Source organism: Pleurodeles waltl, chromosome 8 (assembly GCF_031143425.1).
Source record: "Pleurodeles waltl isolate 20211129_DDA chromosome 8, aPleWal1.hap1.20221129, whole genome shotgun sequence".
Taxonomy (NCBI): domain Eukaryota; kingdom Metazoa; phylum Chordata; class Amphibia; order Caudata; family Salamandridae; genus Pleurodeles; species Pleurodeles waltl.
The window spans coordinates 879,551,810-879,573,938 of NC_090447.1; the positions used below are offsets into that span (position 1 = coordinate 879,551,810).

Consider the following 22,129-nt stretch of genomic DNA (forward strand, 5'->3'; position numbering starts at 1 on the left):
AGTGCCCTAGTGCACTCCAGCTAATGGAGATGCCTGCCCCCGGACAGAGCCCCACTTTAGGCAGCAAGTCGGTGGGAAAGTTAGGGAAAACAAGGAGGAGTGACCCCCTCAGCTGGGACCCACCCCTAAGGTGTCCAGAGCTGAAGTGACTCCTTCCTTGCAAAATCCTCCATCTTATTTGGAGGACAGGGACCCATAGAGTTAGGTCGGGTTCCCCTCCCTAAAGTAGTGGACACAGGAAGGGTGTAGCTACCCTCAGGGACATTAGCCATTGGCTACTTCCCTCTGACCCCTGTAACGCCCCTAAACCCAGGATTTAATGGCTTCCCTGAACCTAGCTTGTCAGATTCCTGGCGACTTCAGAAGAAGAAAGAAGGACGACTGCTAAGCTGACCCCCAGCAGAGAAGACGGAAGATGCAAACTGACTTGGTTCCAGCCCTACCGGCCTGTCACCAGCTCCTAAAAGCCCTACTAAAATAAGGCGATGCATCCTGCAGGACCAGCGACCTCTGAAAAGCCTCCAGAGGACTGCCTGGATCACAGAGGACCAAAAACTCCTGTGGACAGCGGCCCTGTCCAAGAAGAAGCTCCTTCCAAGGACTCCAGAAATCCCTGGATCGGCGAGTCCTGCCCACTCTCCACCCAACGCCCACTGCCTGTGTCCAGGTGGCCCAAATGACTAGAGCTGGTCCCCAAGCGAATCCGAGCAAACTGACTAGAGCTGGTCCCCAAGCAAATCCGAGCAAGTGCCCACCATGGGTTGACCTCTCCTGTCCAACACGACGAGGCCTGCAGCCTGAATCTGGAGGACCCCCTGACTGGGACAGAACCAAAGATTCCCAATGACAAAAGGTAACCCTGCACCTGCAGCCCCCAGGCCTTTGGGAATCTGCCCTTCAGTGCAGCAACGTCCAGCAGGCGGCCCTCCTCCTTGTCCAGCCTTTGGTTTCCCAGAACCGACCACCTGGACATCACCTGCAGCATCTTTGTGAACCCTGGGATCACCGTATAAGAAAGCATTGGGAGCCCAACATTGTATTTTCACCCTGCACCCGGTCGCCGCTGAGGGTGTGTGTTTGGTGCTTACCTGTGGCCTCCCCGGTGCTCCTCTAAACCCACCATGTCTGCCCTCTGAAGACGCAGGTACTTACCTGCAAGCAGGCCTGATTCCCAGTGCCCTCAGTCTCCATAGGAGCCCATGTTAAATCGACCTCAACTTTGACCTCTGCACCCGGCTGGCCCCGTGTTGCTGGTTGTGGGTGTTTGGGGTTAACATGAACCCCAATCTGTGGACTTCCTAGCTCTTGCAGACTGGAACTGTAAGTCTTGTACTTACCTAAAAACTGTGCTAACTTTTCTTCCCCCACAAAACTGTATTTGAAAATTGCATTGTCAACTTTTAAAACAGATTATTGCTATTTATTAAAAAAACTTATAACTTGCCAATTTGAAACAAAGTGGTATTGATACATATGTTGGATAATTACTTGAAAATGTACTTACCTGCAACTTGAATCTTGTGGTTCTAGAAATAAAGTAACAAAATATATTTTTGCTATATAAAAAACAATTGGTCTGGAGTTAGTCATTGAGTGTGTGCTTTATTTATTGCCTGTGTATGTACAACAAATGCTTTGCACTACCCTCAGATAAGCCTAACTGCTCGACCACACTACCACAAAAGAGAACATTAGTATTATCTGCATTAGCCTCTGTTAAGCCTCAGGGGAACCCCTGGACTCTGTGCACACTATATCTCATTTTGATATAGTATATACAGAGCTGCTTCCTACACTTTGTGACATCACATAATCTTCAGGGTTGCCAAGGGGCTTATGTGTTAACACTGACAGCTGTAGCCAGGACTTTGCCACAAGCTTTATCACAATTTGATAGTTCTAAAGTATTTGCTTTGGTTTAGAGACTTTGAGAGAGAGCCTTGTGGCATTACAGGTTGGAAATTCCTAATTTCGTATTTTAAATGGTACATTAATTAAAGTGCAGGAAACCACAACAGATTCAAGTCTTTGAATGTAGGTAGGGCAACAAAGCCATGGTTTTCTACACTTTGTATGAGCGGCTTTCTGCAACTAGAAGCTGAGTTAAGCAATTTAAAATCGTCCACATTGTCCATTGTGAAACTTGTGGTCGTCCCTCATGCTGTAGGGACTACCTTTCCTGTACATCTTGTTGCAAAAGATATTACTGTTGATTGTATAGGAGCTAGTCCCTTATTTGGGTGTAGCTCCCAGCCTCTTCATTAAGTGGTAGTATGCACCAGAGGAGTGTACAGTTACTGGATTGATCGAGGGGGATAAGATTATTGATCAATGGGGGAGCGAGGGGGCTAACCAGGCTGGAAGGGTTGAGCCTAGTTGTATATCCAATCCCACTGTAATTGACCTCCCACCTTTGGCATGCTGTTCTGTGATTGTGATGTCTAATGTGTTCTGCTTACCTTCCAGTGTAACTGAGTAGGTTATTGAGCTTAAGAACAAGGTTCTATATCGGTTACATAAACAAGCTGATTTTCCATACTCATTGACTTCTGGCAGGTTCACAGAGTAGTATGGGTTGGTCCACTGACTAAACGCTCCTCTGGTGACGGCATGATTGTTAGCTTAAGATCCCATTTAGTTGTTCATAAGTTGCTGTCTGGCTGCCATCTTGGTGGTAGTGCACAATCAGATGTGCTCCTCCACCCATTGAGCTTTTATTACCACCACTTGTATCCCCAAACTGCTTTAACATTAACTCATCACATGCCGATGGCTCTGGACAGACCTGGGTTAAGACTTAATCATCTCCAGGTTCGGCCAGGCCATTGACAGTTTCATTCTACCTGGCTGAGGTGCATTGACAGATTTGTGGTGGTTCCTTGAATTCTTTGGCCCCTTTGACTCACAGGCAGATTACACAAACCTTAAGTACAATACACATAGCAGGGTGTCCATCGGGTGATCTGCTTGCCCGGGTGATTTTGTCACTTTCTTGTTAAATAACTAAACTTCAGACCGTATCACGGGATTTTCAAGGGTTAATTTTTGTCTTTTGCAAAGGGTGTGCCCCTTGTGTTAATTAATATTTATAATCGAAGTCTGTGGAAAGTTTTCAAATCATCAACTTTTCATGCGTTGGACAAGATTTTGTTGGGAAACTCAGGCTCCAATTACTTAACAATTGTGGGTGATCTAAACCTTTCATATGCGCCAAACATTATATGACAGGATATATCCTATTACAAGGATCAAACATGGTGGAATTCCGAGGCTATCATCTTCGTTTAAGAGATATCTCTATAGGACTGCCCTTTAGGTAGTGGACACTACTTTAGCCCATGGACTGCGAGTGTACAATAGCTGCTTGCGCTCTGATGCTACACGTGTCCCTAAATTCAGACTTGGAGTTTATGCAAGCTTCATTGATTACATTATTTTAGATATTAGATTATGGAATAAATGGAAGTTATAGCAGTATTAGCACGGGATGAGGGTGAGCATGACCTCTTATTACTATATATTCAACTGCTGTTTTCTTCAGATCTTTCAACCTTATCTGGAATGCATATGTAAAAGTAGAAGGCCACAAATAATTGTGGAAACATGAGGTGGGAGGAAGTGAATTGTTCTCCAAATGCTATATTTGCCATGTATTTGACCATTGCTTCACAGATGCATGCATGATAATTAGGGAACAGTGAAGTGATCATCGCTGAACATATTAAACTTTTTGACAGGCTCAAGGAATATTTTGTTGCTAGGCCAGTTAGTGCAGGGAGAGAGAGCACCTAGAAGGAGTGGTTCCCTCAACCCTGTAGAAAGGCAAAGAAAACCCTACTGCAGTCAATCAAAAGTGGAAACAGCCAAGAGATCATAGTATGTGTGGTCAGGTACAGGCTTAAAATAAAGCAAGTGAAAGTTGACTGGGAGTGAAGAAATTGAGCTACATTCTTGGAGACCTCGTCCGCAAACGTCCAGGAAAACATTTGCCATTAGATTAATCTTCGCAGCAGGAACTCCAGCATTAAAAAAACAGGTGTCCTCTACAAATTGGACAGTCTGTAATGCAATAGAATTAGGGCCACTGATTTCGCTCACATGGCGGGGGCAGAGATTGTCTCTGTTTTTAGGAAAGGGAGTCCTGGCGTTCCGTCTAACTACAGCCCAATTAGCCTTTTAGATAACCTCCAGAAGGTCTTTTGTAAACACATTTTGGAGCTGTTACTGGAGTGGAATGATGACAACCATGTTCTGTCCAACTTGCAGACAGGCTATAGAACTAACGCTAGTTCCATTGACTAGTTTTTCCACTTTTTCCAGGTTAAGTGAAAAACAGTTTAAATAAATGAGGGTGGCCTATTTGTGGCGTTTGTCGACCTTTGTGCCACTTTTGATCTGGTACCAAGGAAGATGTGTTAAAGATCAAAGTACACCTCTATGAGGGAAACTATGCTAGGATCTGATGCAGCACTAAGGGCGAATTGACTGATCCATTTTGTGTTTACCAAGGCATCCCCCAGGGTTGTATTTTAGCTCCCATCCTTTTTCTTCACGATATCACTACTACTGTGCAGTGGCGTAGCGTGGGGGGAGCAGGGGGGGCCGGCCGCACCGGGCGCAACATCTGGGGGGGGGGGGGGGGTTCTTTAACTAATCTAGTGGAAGAGACTCGAGTGCTAAAATCCACGGGTTAGGGGGCGCAAATTACTTGCCTTGCCCCGGGTGCTGACAACCCACGCTACGCCACTGCTACTGTGTGAAGTATTTATCCAACTGTGCAAATGACTACCCTCCCCTTTCAGGGCAGAAAATTCCAGGCCTTTTCTATCCTGATAACACCCTTTTATTAGCAAAAACGAAGATGGGCCTCCAAAAACTTGTTGATAGCTTCTGTCTACTCTGCACCGATTATGGCCTCAAAGTCAATGGCTCCAAGACTAAATTGGTGATCTACACTGAGAAGAAGAGGGTGAATGGCACTTGAGAAGTTAAGTACTGGAAAGGGCCGCAAAATTTAATTATTTGTGGGTCTGGTTGTACGACTCTGGCTCCTGGGCACCACAGATTGTTAAAGCTCTCATACAATATTCCACAGGGCAGGAGTGATCCTTAGGATGGCCAGAAAGGCTGCATGGCTTCCAATTCTCCCCGCAGTAGTCATTTAATCTTGGCTTTGATTCTGTTACTGACCTGCCGCCAATGAGACTATTGTTATATTGGGTGCGTAGTTGGACCACTAGGGACCTACAAGATTACACAGTGGGTCTTACTGACATTGCCAGACTTCATTCTTCCCTCAAGATCAAGTGACTGAGGTATGTAAAAATGGCTTGTATGGAGATAGGTCTATCTAATTTCTGGGACGACCCTTCGTCAGTCCCAGCTAGTGCAGCACAAATGGTTAAATCTAGATTTTGGGAAGGATTGCTGCAAAAAATGAACAGTCCAGCCATAGGGTGAGACTTACCAGGTGTTTTCAAATGCAGAAATCTGTGCCCAAAGCAGAGGAATCCCTTGATTAAATTCGTCCAGCACGTGCACGTACACTGTTTCTGCAGTTCAGATATGGGACTTTACCAATTGCTACTTACACTGCATTATGGGACTTCTCTTAGTCTGGGCAGACAAATTGTTCTTCTATTTCTTTTGTGGAAACTGAGGAACACCTGATGTAAATGTGCTATCCCCAAACTACGTTAATTGTTTCCCTCTGTGGGCTTTTATCTCTGACATCGTATAAACGCCCTAAGAATCTAATCTGCAAGAGTCATTCCTCATCTGTAGGTGTGGCAGCAGTTTCTACATTTCTCTATGCAGCAGAGTTTGTCAGGCAAAAAGTATCCGCGCAACTGCAGCCAACCGAGGCGGAGGGAAAAAACGTTGCAAGTTTTTATCCTCAATGTTTATTTATGCAGTGGTTTTTATGCTTTTTTAAACTAATCAACTAAGCAATTACCTAATTGTTGCTTATTTTATATATTTATTGTGCTGTTTTTCACATTTTTCATATTGAAATTGTATTTTCGATCCATCAATTAACTATAAAACTGTGACTATGGGAAGCTGTAAAATTGAAGTTGCTGGGTCCATGGTTTATAATTAGGATTATAAAAGACGCCCAGTGGAACAGCTGTGATATTGGTTGGGAGAGGGACAATACATCCTTATCTCAATAATAACGTTTCTACCAAACTTTGGGTCAAACATTGAGATTGAAAACAATCACCAATACTGTCTTCTCCCCTATTCCCACCTACTGGATCCTACGTGTCATAATGATGTAATTAAAAGGTTTATTAGTACATCCAGCTACCTTCCCTAACTATTGAATCGTCTTATTTTTAAGAACCTCCAGCTCTCGTTCTGTGTCTGTTTGAACATGGGAACATTAGTGAGCACCAAAATGTAGAGTGGCATCGGAGTGCAGGGGGCAAGTTCAAAAAGGTTTGGTGTTGAGTGCTAGTAAACAGTTTGCTTCTACTTTCTAGTGAAGTTGCATTAGCTGCACTATACAGGGAGTGCAGAATTATTAGGCAAGTTGTATTTTTGAGGATTAATTTTATTATTGAACAACAACCATGTTCTAAATGAACCCAAAAAACTCATTAATATCAAAGCTGAATATTTTTGGAAGTAGTTTTTAGTTTGTTTTTATTTTTAGCTATGTTAGGGGGATATCTGTGTGTGCAGGTGACTCTTACTGTGCATAATTATTAGGCAACTTAACAAAAAACAAATATATACCCATTTCAATTATTTATTATTACCAGTGAAACCAATATAACATCTCAACATTCACAAATATACATTTCTGACATTCAAAAACAAAACAAAAACAAATCAGTGACCAATATAGCCACCTTTCTTTGCAAGGACACTCAAAAGCCTGCCATCCATGGATTCTGTCAGTGTTTTGATCTGTTCACCATCAACATTGCGTTCAGCAGCAACCACAGCCTCCCAGACACTGTTCAGAGAGGTGTACTGTTTTCCCTCCTTGTAAATCTCACATTTGATGATGGACCACAGGTTCTCAATGGGGTTCAGATCAGGTGAACAAGGAGGCCATGTCATTAGATTTCCTTCTTTTATACCCTTTCTTGCCAGCCACGCTGTGGAGTACTTGGACGCGTGTGATGGAGCATTGTCCTGCATGAAAATCATGTTTTTCTTGAAGGATGCAGACTTCTTCCTGTACCACTGCTTGAAGAAGGTGTCTTCCAGGAACTGGCAGTAGGACTGGGAGTTGAGCTTGACTCCATCCTCAACCCGAAAAGGCCCCACAAGCTCATCTTTGATGATACCAGCCCAAACCAGTACTCCACCTCCACCTTGCTGGCGTCTGAGTCGGACTGGAGCTCTCTGCCCTTTACCATTCCAGCCACGGGCCCATCCATCTGGCCCATCAAGACTCACTCTCATTTCATCAGTCCATAAAACCTTAGAAAAATCAGTCTTGAGATATTTCTTGGCCCAGTCTTGACGTTTCAGCTTGTGTGTCTTGTTCAGTGGTGGTCGTCTTTCAGCCTTTCTTACCTTGGCCATGTCTCTGAGTATTGCACACCTTGTGCTTTTGGGCACTCCAGTGATGTTGCAGCTCTGAAATATGGCCAAACTGGTGGCAAGTGGCATCGTGGCAGCTGCACGCTTGACTTTTCTCAGTTCATGGGCAGTTATTTTGCGCCTTGGTTTTTCCACACGCTTCTTGCGACCCTGTTGACTATTTTGAATGAAACGCTTGATTGTTCGATGATCACGCTTCAGAAGCTTTGCAATTTTAAGAGTGCTGCATCCCTCTGCAAGATATCTCACTATTTTTGACTTTTCTGAGCCTGTCAAGTCCTTCTTTTGACCCATTTTGCCAAACAAAAGGAAGTTGCCTAATAATTATGCACACCTGATATAGGGTGTTGATGTCATTAGACCACACCCCTTCTCATTACAGAGATGCACATCACCTAATATGCTTAATTGGTAGTAGGCTTTCGAGCCTATACAGCTTGGAGTAAGACAACATGCATAAAGAGGATGATGTGGTCCAAATACTCATTTGCCTAATAATTCTGCACTCCCTGTATAGCCTCTCTTGTTGTGATGCAGGTGTCAATCCGACGGTATATTAAAGTGTTCACTATATGGAGGCGGAAACATCACTTGTCCCGTCCCAAACTCTTGGGAGGCCCCCTTTTTTTCAACCAGCTGGTGTGATGAAATTGGGGTGGGGGGTAGCCAATTTATTGTCACAATATTGTCAGCAGTTAGCCACATTAGTTTCTATAGTACTTGGATCAGTGCTTGGGCTTTCCAGAGAGTTTTCTTTTACCTGGGCTTCCATAGCCTTAAACGACGATGTTATGTTCAATATGATAACATCATGAAGGGTAACCCAGTCATCTTTTCTTGAAGTCAGCTCTTCACCCCTCCTGAATAACAGTTAAAATCATGGAATTAGATGGGGAATGCACAGGACTCCCCTCCCCCTCTTCTTTTGCTTTTGTAAAGGGGGCTGGGGGCATTAGGAGACAGATGAGAGATGACCCCGAATAGCAGCAGTTTATTGGAGACACAGGGGATATTCTGAGTTCTGCTAGTCCCTGCATCCGTTGCCGTGCCTGCCTCGTACTCGGAATCTCTTTTTATTAATGGACCCTGTGCACTTGTGTGAAGGTTCGCTATGGTATTAACAAGGTTGATAGTTTATCGTACCGAGGGCATTGGTAATTTCTCTTACCCATTTTGAGGCCAAAGTCAGAGGACTAAGATTGATAGCCCGGCCCCCTCTGGGATCTGATGGGTGCAGGCTGGCCCAGTCTTGGTTCGTCGTGCCCCACACAGCGGGTGTAGAAAGCACTTCAAGAGACGCCAGTAAATCAAGCCCTGTCTCCTCCTTGAATCAAAGGATGAGAGGGAGTACGCCTCCTTCTGGATGCTACAGTGCATGCTCTGTCGTTGACTAAACCTAAAAAATAAGTCCTGACCGCCAACTTCTGATGGTACAGGAAACTATTGTTGTGTTCACGCAAAACAATGTCCCAACCAGATAAAGTCCACTTACTGTCTTTAATCAGTTAAGGACCACAGCATCAAAACTTTCTAACAGCACTACCAGGGCCTTACAACGGAAAGAGCTCTGCTCAGTGCATTCTGAAAGTGAACCTAGTCACGTGTGCATTATGATAAGGGCATTGCAACACTTTTTTAAAATAGTTTGACACATTTGAAGCTTTTCAAGCAAAATTAAAAGAAAGATGCTACATGTTGAAGATCAAGAGGCTAACGTTGGCTAATTCCATATGTTTATTAACATTGATTAAATCTAGGATATTCTTGTCTATGAAACTGGTCATAAATTTAGATTTCCAAATATATCTTTATCATGTATAAATTGGCTTTCTTCTGCTGACATACGGGACGGTACTTAACCATTATAGATGGCTGGTTGTACCTTATTTCCTTGGCTGCTGTGTGATTGTGGAAAGAGTAAAACTCACCATAATGTTCCTCAACCAAGTGACGTACCTAACATGTTAGGAATCAATCTCCACAGACATGTCTGGGTTTCTGTACTTGTATACCCATCTTTAGAAGGACCTTGTAGCCCGGAGCAGTGAGTGATCCCTATGTATGGAGCTAACCTCCAAGCCTTATAACAAAACTAGTATCTCATGGTCTGCCGTAAGCTCTACCCACACAGAAACATATTCATCAGAATAGCATTTTAGCACCTGCAGTTAGCATACATTTGATTCAGAACTTGTGAATCTCAAATTTCTCAACTAAAAAACAGTCGGCTGCAGGGTGGAAAAATGAGATGACCAAAGTTTGGGATGGACTTTTTTTCATGAGGAACAGGGTCACTACTGATTTGCATTAGGCTGGCCCCTTTCTAGAGTGGCACAGTGGGCAAAAACGATGGGTTGGAATGCTACCCTAAGTGATTGCCTCTGGTTAGACTATTTCCAAGCATTCATCGTATCACATTTTGGGTGTTTGGTTTCCATTAGTATGCCCTGAAAGTTGAGGCTGGAACAACTTTCCAAACCTACTACTGCCAGTGTTTGTGAATTCCAAAAAGTGCCTTTGAATTACTTATTTTAAATGTATTTTCATTGCATGCACTCTTCTTTGTCTCTGCTACAAGAAGCCTTGATGGCGGGGTTCTCAAATCAGTGCAGGTGGACATGGCTCCATGTTTGTAGTCCTTGCCTTTTAGAAACCATTTTATTAAGTGACTGACGCCCCACGTACTAAGTCCCAATTTCAAATAGAGGAAGACGCTCAGGCAAATTATTAGAGTGGGCTGAGCTTGAACTGAGCCATGGGTCTGGCTTGGCTCCAAGTGTCCATGTACGAGCTAAACCATGAAAACGTTTGTTATGTATGTCATGAAACAAACATAAAGTAAACATATGGTACAATCTCTTCAGAATTCAAAAAAGTATATTTCTTAAAGATGCAGCAGCAGAGATTATAATCCTGCACATAGAGACGTTTATTAACAATGACAATGGCTAGAAATATTCATAGTTGCCCCCCATCTCCTCCAGCAACCATACCATTAGTGAACTGTGAAGCAAGTTAATGGTATGCAAAGCCTAAATGTGACATTCTGAACTGAAATATTTAATGGTGCTCTCATATGCGATAAGTAGTTAAAAAGGAGACTCTGTGAAATAAAAGATTTACCTAGGATCACACAATTTGGGCAAGCAGTGAAGCCCGCATTAATTCCAGGTTATCTGATTTCATATATTGAAATTCAGCTTCCAGATGGGTATCTCTGGCTGTCTGGCTCTCTTCATCTCTTTCAGACTCTCCCATTTGCATAATAGGTTACTCACTGTTTTATCTTCCATTCTTGGCTTACACGGAGATAGACACAAAGTTAGTAGACCCGTTCAGGGACACCAGACAAAACTGGAAGCCAAACATTTATTTATTTAGGGGGTGTCACACCCAACGCCCCCCCGCCCCCCAGCCCTGAAGCTACATCACTGTATATCTGCTTAGTAATGATAAATTGGTTTCTGATGTTAATGTTACTGCATGCTAACTGTGCATTTTAAACTCAGCCTGCAGAGAAAATGTAAATGTTATTATTTTTTTTTATTTTTTTTTACTAAATCTATTCAAAGATTTAGTCAATAGAGTCTTACTCTCTAGAATCGTGAGTCGCCACCCCTGTTTTGCAGTTGTTATCACTGCTGTTGACAGATGTCTGTTAGCATTGTAGCATGCCAGGTTCTTCATAAGCTTTCAGTCTTTGGCCTGACTCACATTAAAAAATAATTTCAAAATGTGTTTTATATTGCTTTATTGGGTTTTCGCAGAGCGCAAAAGATGACTTTCTTAGCAGTTTGCCTCCTGGGAATGTTGGAACCCCTCAGAAATGTAGCAACACGTTGGACAGCAGCCTTCATAAAGAACTGTTTGGAGCCATCTCCGGGACTGGTAAATAACTTAATGTTTTAAATTGAACTGTTCACCCGGACTTTTGGTTTTGCCATTGTAACATCAAGACATTCTTTTACAGAACTTTCAAAAATATACAATACGAGATATCTTATTGGTTCTAATTCTTATACTCCTCTTGAGTCTATTAATCGACTTTTGCACTATTGACAAAAAAGGGACAACATTGCGGTTCCTTGCCATTCGTCCAGAGCAGAGGCTATTAGGCAGCTGTGATAGGGCAAGATCACAAAGGACACCACTGGCTACAAGTGAAACGTCGACTACCCAGTGCCCAGCACCATGCAGCTCTTTTGTCACTGGGAGGAGGTGGGCTGAGGTATCTGGTGAGGTATTAGAGTTGAGGTGTTTTCTGGCATACAGTCAATCTCTTCCTATTAATATAACTTGTTTTATTCAAGGCCTGCAGAACTCCTGACTCATCGTAAGCTGCAGCTAAGCCTCATTTGGTGCAAGAGACTGTTGAGAAGCTGAGAGGACACTGAGTCAATAAGCAAGAAGCTCTATCTGCAAAGTATTTTTAAAAAGTCGGCCTTCTGCCGTGCTCACGTGTGATCACCTGTCCTTCTTCTGACCCCACTTAACGCACAACAAAAAGGGCAGACATTGGTAGGCCCTGTCATAATCTGCCTATCAGGCAAATCTTATTTCGTACTTGCTCTGAAGTAGAGCAGCACTGCAAACAAGGGTAGTGTGACACAGCTTTCTTTGTTTAAAGATCAAGTCTTGGAAAGGCAGGCATTTGCAATGGTGTAGGAAAGTACCATCTTGCCTGGCATGTTACCCCCATATTTCACTGTATATATGTTGTTTTAGTGTATGTGTCACTGGGACCCTGCCAGCCAGGGCCCCAGTGCTCACAAGTGTGCCCTGTATGTGTTACCTCTGTTATGACTAACTGTGTCACTGAGGCTCTGCTATTCAGAACCTCAGTGGTTATGCTCTCTCATTTCTTTCCAAATTGTCACTAACAGGCTAGTGACCAATTTCACCAATTTACATTGGCATACTGGAACACCCTTATAATTCCCCAGTATATGGTACTGAGGTACCCAGGGTATTGGGGTTCCAGAAGATCCCTATGGGCTGCAGCATTTCTTGTGCCACCCATAGGGAGATCTGACAATTCTTACACAGGCCTGCCAGTGCAGCCTAAGTGAAATAACGTCCACGTTATTTCACAGCCATTTACCACTGCACTTAAGTAACTTATAAGTCACCTATATGTCTAACCTTTACCTGGTAAAGGTTGGGTGCTAAGTTACTTAGTGTGTGGGCACCCTGGCACTAGCCAAGGTGCTCCCACATTGTTCAGGGCAAATTCCCCGGACTTTGTGAGTGCGGGGACACCATTACAAGCGTGCACTATACATATGTCACGACATATGTATAGCGTCACAATGGTAACTCCGAACATGGCCATGTAACATGTCTAAGATCATGGAATTGTCACCCCAATGCCATTCTGGCATTGGGGAGACAATTTCATGATCCCCCGAGTCTCTAGCTCAGACCCGGGTACTGCCAAACTACCTTTCCCGGGGTTTCACTTCAGCTGCTGCTGCTGCCAACCCCTCAGACAGGTTTCTGCCCTCCTGGGGTCCAGCCAGGCTTGGCCCAGGATGGCAGAACAAAGGACTTCCTCAGAGAGAGGGTGTTACACCCTCTCCCTTTGGAAAAAGGTGTTAGGGCTTGGGAGGAGTAGCCTCCCCCAGCCTCTGGAAATGCTTTGATGGGCACAGATGGTGCCCATCTCTGCATAAGCCAGTTTGCACCGGTTCAGGGATCCCTCAGCCCTGCTCTGGCGCGAAACTGGACAAAGGAAATGGGAGTGACCACTCCCCTGACCTGCACCTCCCCAGGGAGGTGCCCAGAGCTCCTCCAGTGTGCTCCAGACCTCTGCCATCTTGGAAACAGAGGTGCTGCTGGCACACTGGACTACTCTGAGTGGCCAGTGCCAGCAGGTGACGTCAGAGACTCCTTCTGATAGGCTCCTTCAGGTGTTGCTAGCCTATCCTCTCTAAGTAGCCAAACCTCCTTTTCTGGCTATTTAGGGTCTCTGCATTGGGGAATTCCTTAGATAACGAATGCAAGAGCTCATCAGAGTTCCTCTGCATCTCTCTCTTCACCTTCTGCCAAGGAATCGACTGCTGACCGCACTGGAAGCCTGCAAAACTGCAACAAAGTAGCAAAGACGACTACTGCGACCTTGTAACGCTGATCCTGCCGCCTTCTCGACTGTTTTCCTGGTGGTGCATGCTGTGGGGGTAGTCTGCCTCCTCTCTGCACTAGAAGCTCCGAAGAAATCTCCTGTGGGTCGACGGAATCTTCCCCCTGCAACCCCAGGCACCAAAGAACTGCATCACCGGTCTTCTGGGTCTCCGCTCAGCACGACGAGCGAGGTCCCTTGAACTCAGCAACTCTGTCCAAGTGACTCCCACAGTCCAGTGACTTTTCAGTCCAAGTTTGGTGGAGGTAAGTCCTTGCCTCCCCACGCCAGACTGCATTTGCTGGGAACCGTGTGTTTTGCAGCTACAACGGCTCCTGTGCACTCTCCGAGGATTTCCTTTGTGCACAGCCAAGCCTGGGTCCCCGGCACTCTAACCTGCATTGCACGACCTCCTGAGTTGTCCTCCGGCGTCGTGGGACTCTCTTGTGCAACTTCGGGTGAGCACCGATTCACGCCACTTCGTAGTGCCTGTTCCGGCACTTCTGCGGGTGCTGCTTGCTTCTGAGTGGGCTCCTTGTCTTGCTGGACGCCCCCTCTGTCCCCTCACGCAATTAGCGACATCCTGGTCCCTCCTGGGCCACAGCAGCATCCAAAAACCCTAACCGTGACCCTTGCAAGTAGCAAGGCTTGTTTGCGGTCTTTCTGCAGGAAAACACTTCTGCACGACTCTTCACGACGTGGGACATCCATCCTCCGAAGGGGAAGTTTCTAGCCCTTGTCGTTCTTGCAGAATCCATAGCTTCTACCATCCAGTGGCAGCTTCTTTGCACCCACAGCTGGCATTTCCTGGGCATCTGCCCACTCCCGACTTGATCGTGACTTTTGGACTTGGTCCCCTTGTTCCACAGGTACTCTCGTCTGGAAATCCATCGTTGTTGCATTGCGGGTGTTGGTCTTTCCTGCAGAATTCCCCTATCACGACTTCTGTGCTCTTTGGGGAACTTAGGTGCACTTTGCACCCACTTTTCAGGGTCTTGGGGTGGGCTATTTTTCTAACCCTCACTGTTTCCTTACATTCCCAGCGACCCTCTACGAGGTCACATAGGTTTGGGGTCCATTCGTGGTTCGCATTCCACTTCTAGAGTATATGGTTTGTGTTGCCCCTATCCCTATGTGCCCCCATTGCATTCTATTGTGACTATACATTGTTTGCACTGTTTTCTATTGCTATTACTGCATATTTTGGTATTGTGTACATATATCTTGTGTATATTTGCTATCCTCATACTGAGGGTACTCACTGAGATACTTTTGGCATATTGTCATAAAAATAAAGTACCTTTATTTTTAGTATATCTGTGTATTGTGTTTTCTTATCATATTGTGCATATGACACTAGTGGTACTGTAGGAGCTTCACTCGTCTCCTAGTTCAGCCTAAGCTGCTCTGCTAAGCTACCTTTACTATCAGCCTAAGCTGCTAGACACCTCTTCTACACTAATAAGGGATAGCTGGGCCTGGTGCAAGGTGTAAGTACCCCTTGGTACTCACTACAAGCCAGTCCACCCTCCTACAAATGGTTTCTCAGGAACAGACTTGGACTTCGAAGCCTTCTGATTTGTAGTCAGTAGCTGCCGTCTGTCTGCACAGGACTATCATTTCAGAGGTCTTCTCTGCTTATCCTCAACCTAGGAAGATGGACTGCAAGAAAGACAGAACCTGTCATACCAGGAAATGCTTGATCTTGGCTTGAATCGCCCTGCACCTCTTCCTTCAGATACATGCCAGAACTTGCAAACACGCTGACATTACTTCTCAGTTTCTGAATTTAAATGTCAACCTGAAATTTACGAAGATCTCCCCAGCACCATTGGAACCAACTCCAACTGTCCAGAGTGCCTTTTTAACTCCTCAAATAGAACACTTAAATTGCATAGTAAACTGAAAAAAACAGAGATTGGTGTTGCTCCAATACTGAGGCTGCAGGAGGGATGAAAATTGACGCTGTCACATTAAGAACATTTTAAAACGTGCCTTGAACCAGCAGGAAACTCCAGATTATGTGGTTTATTTTGTGACTTATACCCTGTCCTACTACATTTTCTTGGTTGACATCCTATTTTTTTTTTTGAGGCTGGTACCTTTTTCAACATATTTTGTCAAGGTGTTTCACTCCTCTTCAGCTTTCTGTCGCAATTCACTCTTTGTATTGTGTCAGTATCTTGCTTGCCATTAAAGTGGCTCTTGATGTAGCTGTGGATGTTAAGGACTCATATTCCACTGTCGACCATCTGATCCTGGAAGAGGGTGAGGATCCTTTCTCCATCTCTCGATTCTTCAAAGGCCTCGGATGAGGAGCTTCAGCCATTTCCTACTTCAGATGTGCACCATAGTCACACCGAGATACTAAGCTGAGCACACTAAAAGTGCTGGAACCATCACAGAATGTTCATGAGCTTCTCTTGCCTGTTCTCACATACCTGCACCCACTATATTTACAAGGAACGACAGGCCGGGCCAATGCTCTAAAATAGATAGACTTTCTGGTGGACATACAAAATAGAGAGAGAACCCCAACAAAATCTGAGACACAAATTCACACAAAAATAATTTCATTTGCCATCAGTATACATGATGCAATGTATTTAAATGTATATATCTGATAAAGACTTCTAGCTGCAGATTCCTTACCTTTGAATTTCCCAAGTGTCAGACTGGATACAGAAACTTTTGCTTCAGCAGTACCCCTGCGCACGCCGTGTTGTGGCTTCATTCGGTTCCAGGTAGCATCGTTGGTGCCGGATGTGACGTTGCAATCAGCTATATAGGCACCACCCAGACGTCAGTTCTTTTCTTTCTGCAGCAGTTAGTGCTGATTCAGAGAAAACCACCCTGCTGTTGTTTTTTGACAGGCTTTTTTTTGGCATGTTTGTCGAATATTTTTCAAAGTGTGTAGAAGGATGTCATCCAGAAAGGTATGATTTAATCCATGTGGTGCCTATCACCACGCCATGTCAGTTATGGACCCTCACCTTGTCTGCCTATGGTGCCTCGAGCGCGACCACAATTCCAAGTTGTGCTCGGACTGCCGGGTAGTGGCGCCGAAAACTTTGCGGGTGCGGTCCCTAAAGCTGCTTGCAGCCCGGCAGTTGACTTTGGCAAGTGCTACTTCTCGTAGGTCTCAGTGCCAGTCGAGGATAAGGTTGCGGGATTTCTCCAGGAGACCTAACTCCTCTTCATCCCACTCGAGGTCATTGGGACACTCGGCAAAGAGGCAAAAAAAGAAGTCCAAGTAGACTTCGACTTCACTTCATCCATGGGATGACGTGACTAGTGGGAATGTAGGCCTTCGAGGCACAGTTCCACGGAGTCGTTGCCAGGTCTGCCTCCGCACCTACCTCCGTTTCTGGGACCCAGTGAGACCACTGCTCAAGTCAAAGACTTTTGAGGCCATGCGCTGCGTATTTCAGCAGGCCGACCCCTCCAGAGCGCTTTTGGGCCCTGTGGGATTAGAGGAGGCCCCATCATCTTCCACTCTGACAGCTTTGGCCTCTGCTCCGATGGGGTCTTATGGATCCGATTTCAAATAAGGATCACTACCGGTTGTACCAATGCAACCTTCTCAGGCCCCAACACCGACACTCCCGGCGCCCACTGGCCTCGCCAGCCCATTCTTATCCCAGATGATCTGGAGCCAGAACTGCCAATTTAAGTGCTGACGCCACCCATGGGTGCCAGATCGTTGCCTGAGCCTTATTTTCAACAGCCAGGCATGGGGAAGATTGGGAGGGGTCACTGGACCATTTAGAATACCCGCTAGAGTGTACTTCATTTGACTGGTATGAGAAACTAGGAGATGCCAGTGGACTTGACACATCTCTACATTCTGGCTTGCTCTTTCCCCCTCCTGTGGCTACGGAGGAGAGAGCTTCTTATGCAATGGTGGTGTGGAGAGAAGCGGAGGTTCTTGGCCTCGTACTGCCCTCACTGGAAGTCAAGACTAAAATCTTGACAAAAGTGCTTCAGCCTGGGGCTTCCTCTTCTGAACCCTTTTTGCCCTTTAATGAGGCACTTACTGATGTCCTGCTGGGAACCTGGTCCAAGCCCAGTAAACAGGACAATTGCCCAGCGCCATCACCCTGCATCGGGGGACCCTAGTTTCCTCAGCCAATACCCTAAACCTGAGAGCTTGGTAGGCCAAGCCTCAACTTTCCATGCCACGTTCCTTTCTGCTCCCCAGGACAGCGAATCCAAGAGGCTGGGCCAACTTGGGAAGAAGATGTTTTTTTCCCAGCATCCTGGCATTGAGGTCAGTGCACACCTCATGCTTATTGGGCCATTTCTTGCACATCTTATGGGAGGCGGTTGTGGTGCCACAGGTCCCGGAAGAGGCCTGGGCCATCTTCTCCTAAGCAGTAAAAGATTTGAGGGATGCAGCAAAGTTCATCTTGTTCTGGACACAACTGATGTGCTGGGCTGAGCGGTTTTGTTAACGGTGGCCTTACGGCGCCATGCCTGGCTTAGAACATCAAGCTTTTGGGGGGATGTCTAGGCAAACCTGGATGGGTATGCCCTGCAGCAGAGCTCACTTTTGTTTGATGAGAAGACACTCTGCGCTGAGGGGCTTTAAGGACTCTCGGGCCACGGCCAAGTCCCTGGGTCTCTTGGCGACCTCCTCATCCCCGTCTGCTTTTCGCCCCTTTCATGGCTATGGAAGGGTTGTGCCACAGCGCAAACCCTAAGCCAGCTACTGTCCTGCATGAGCTCCCTAAGCTATGCGAGTATGAGGGTGCGGTGCCTTCAGATCTAGAGGGTCTGGAAACCAGAAGTAATCTGCCATCTAGCCCCCCGGCAGCTGCAGCCTCCAAGCCCTCCTAGTTTGATTCTGAAGGACCATGCTTGCCCAGTTGGAGGAAGAAGTCCACATTATTTCCCCCACATTCATCGGATGCATTGGTCTTGCAGATGATTCAAAAGGGCTACGCCCTCCCTTTCCAATTCTCTCCTCCCCCCAATACCACCAACATATGAACGGCTGGTGGAGGATCATATGAACTTGCTCCGAGAGAAAGTTACAGCTTTCTTGACCAAGGGAGCCATAGAAAGGGTTCCATTGTCAGAGGTATGCAATGGTGGTTATTCTCGCTATTTTCTGTACCCAAAAAGAACAAGGGCCGTCGCCCTATTCTAGACCTATGGACTGTCAATCTCTTCGTCAAGGAGAAATTCATGGTGCTCACTTTGGCTCAGGTCTTGTCTGCCCTAGACCAAGGAGACTAGCTTGCAGCATTGGACTTGCAGGATGCGTATTTCCACATCCCTATCTTGCCTACCCACAGGTCTTACCTGTGGTTCAAGATAGGCCACAATCACTTTCAGTTCACCGTGCTCCTCTTTTGCCTTACCAGCACCCCTCAGGTTTTCACCAAGGTGATGGCAGTGGTCACATCATATCTGCGCAGGTTAGGGGTTTCAGTCTTTCCCTACCTCGACGACTGGCTGTTGAAGGTGAGCTCACCCCAGGCTGTCGTCTCCCACTTCCAGACTCCTTCTCAGATGCTTCCTTTCATCTGAGCAGTTCTGGACATAGCACTTATTCTCCCGGTCATTGAGTCTAGGATATTCAGGTTATGATACTTATGTTTTGGCCTGAATTCTGCTTTTCGGTGAGACTGACTCTGAAGATGCAGGGCCTCATGGCCTTTTGCATCCTGCTGATGAATCATGCCAGATGGCATGTGTGGGCTCTGCAGCGGGTCTTGTAGTTTCAGTGAGTGCAGCATCAGAGGAATCACTCTGACATGGTCCAGGTCTCGGAGGGAACTGCAAAAGAACTGCAGTGTGGGGTCTTACGGACCGAGATTGGGTCAAAAGCAGACTTCTCTCCCTTCCCCAACCAAGTTTCACAGTAGTGACAGATGCAACACTTCTGGAATGGGGTGTCCATCTGGGAGAGGTGGAGATCAAAGGACTCTGGTCTCTGGTGTTATTGGGGCTTCACATCAACTTGTTGGAACTCCGTGCAATCCAGCTATCATTAAAAGCATTTCTTCCTTCTGTCAAAGGGAAGGTACTGCAAGTGTTCATGGACAACACCACAGCAATGTGGTTCTGCAACAAGCCAGGTGGGGTGGGGCTATGGACCCTTTGTCAAGAGGCCCTGCGCCTCTGGACGTGGCTGGAATAACAGGGCATAACCCTGGTGGTTCAACACCTGGCAGGTTCTCTAAATTTCAGGGCAGACAAACTAAGCCGGCGATGCCTAGTGGATCATGAGTGGCGTCTCCATTCGGAGGTGGTGCAAGGACTATTTCAGCAGTGAGGAGAGCATTGGTTAGATCTTTTCACCTCTGAAGAGAACACACAATGGGGTATTGTGCGTTTCAGTTTCCTAAGCGGCAATCACTCAGCAATGCTTTTCATCTTGAGTGGAGTTCATGCCTCCTGTATGCCTTTCTGCCCATATCACTTCTGTTCAAATTTCTCAATAAGCGCAAGAACGACTGGGCCAAAGTAATCCTTGTGGCTCTGGACTGGGCACGGGGAGTCTGGTATCCCAAGCTTTTGAAAATGAGCATCTGTCCTCCAATCAGGCTGCCCCTTGGTGAGGATCTTCTGTCACAGCAGGAGAGGGTCCTCCACTAAAACCTACGCCTTCATACGTGGAGATTGAGTGGTGGCAGTTGACAGTTTTTGATCTTCCCTCCGAAGTCTCTAATGTTATTCTGGCAGCCAGGGGTTCATCCACCAAAACGGTACACGCCTGCCATTGGCAAAATATGTAAAATATTGTACAGGAAAGTCTATAAATCCTCTTTCTGCTTCTCTGTCTGATATTCTTTTCATTCTGTATCTTGCCCAACAGGGCTCTGCTCTGAGTACTCTTAAGGGCTACGTCTGCTCTTTCCGCTTTTTTTTGCAGCTGCCTGACCAACCCTCTTTATTTACGGCCCTTATTGTAAATAGGTTTCCTAGAGGGCTTGTACATATGTTTCCACCTTTGCCCTTCATTATGCCTCAGTGGGACTGGAACCTGGTTCTTACATTCCTGATGTGTGCTCCTTTTGAGCCACTTCATAATTGTCCCCTCAGGCTGCTCACTATCGAAACAGCCATTCTCGTGGCCATAACATCTGCCCGGAGGGTGAGTGAGCTGCAGAATTTGTCGTCTAAACCTCCATATCGGACACTGTTTCCTAATAAACTGGTGCTTCACACCCGTGCCTCTCTCCTTCAAAACAGTGTGACCCCTTTTCATTTGGGACAGTCTGTCACCCTGCCCATCTTCTTTGCTTCCCCACATCCTTCTAAGGTAGATGAGCGTCTTCACCGACTGGACCCAAAAAGAACATTGTTGTTCTACCTTGACCGCACAAAAGAATTCCAGGTGGAAGACCAACTTCTTGTGGGATATATGGGAGTAAAGAATCGTTGGGCAATACAGAAACAAACCATTTTGCAGTGGTTCTCTTTATCAAAAAGTCTGCTATGCACTGGCCAAAAAGCAGCCTCCCAATGGTTTTGAAGGCCCATTACACCAGGGATGAAGCTGTGACCACAGCCCATTTGGTCCTACAGGACTTCCTAGTGTAGGAAAATGTCTCCGCAGCCCACCGCCAGGCTAGTATGGCTTGGTATCTATTTGAAGGTAAGGGATTTGTAGCTAAAAGTCTCTATCAGATGAAAAAGTGAATTACCTTTGGTAACACGTTATCTGGTAGAGACTCTAGCTGCAAATTCCTTATACCTACCCATGCCTCCCTGCTCTGCAGACTCATTTACTAGGGTCAGGGCCCTAGTTTGGACACACAATCCTCAGTTCATTTCATTGCTCTGCGCTCCTGGCAGAGAAAGTTATGAACAAAAAGTAAATGGCATCTGCGTACTTGGGTAGTGCCTATATAGGTGACTGCGACGTCTCATTCGGTGCCGACCATGCCACGTGGAATGAAATGAAGCCACCCAATGGCGTGCACAGGGATCCTGCTCAAGTTACTGGATCCAGTTTGACACCTGGGAAATTTTGCAGCTAGATAGAGTCTCTACCAGATAACGCTTTACCGAAGGTAAGTAACTTGTTCGTTTATTTGGGATCACCTCTGTGACTTGCACATATAGGGCCTATTGTTAGTGGATAAATACACTTAGTAAGGCAGAATGATTAATATCTCTCCCTAACCAAAAATAATTTTCTTTAGCCCATACATTCAATTAGAGTGCCTCTTGGCACTAAAGAAACAAGCAAAAAGGAGCCATCTTTTGTTTGCTCTCCTCTCTAAATGCATGATGATCTTCCTATGATTCCAAAGGAAGAAAAGTTAGAATTTTGGGAGTCTGTGCCAGAGAACCCCAATGATCTCCCTGTGAATTTATCATATCTACTCTTAAAGAACACTAAAGAGACAACTAGAAGCAGAGTGCGCTAAGGACATTACTGAAGCATTTTGCTTGTTAATTATGTTATGTTCTATGGATTTTATACAGCAC

At 45.7% G+C, this 22,129-nt stretch overlaps 1 protein-coding gene across 9 annotated transcripts in view; it reads left to right on the top strand.

The window, feature by feature from the left end:
* DOCK9 (dedicator of cytokinesis 9) overlaps positions 1-22,129 on the top strand; it is a 989,328-nt gene that overhangs the window by 696,624 nt on the left and 270,575 nt on the right. For all 9 annotated transcript variants that reach the window (XR_011194943.1, XM_069205169.1, XM_069205175.1 and 6 more), the window contains exon 33: positions 11,331-11,451. Coding sequence is in view for 8 of the 9 variants with exons in the window: in XM_069205169.1 (XP_069061270.1) it covers positions 11,331-11,451 (121 nt within the window). In the remaining variant the exon portion in view is untranslated. The remainder of the gene's footprint in view (positions 1-11,330; positions 11,452-22,129) is intronic.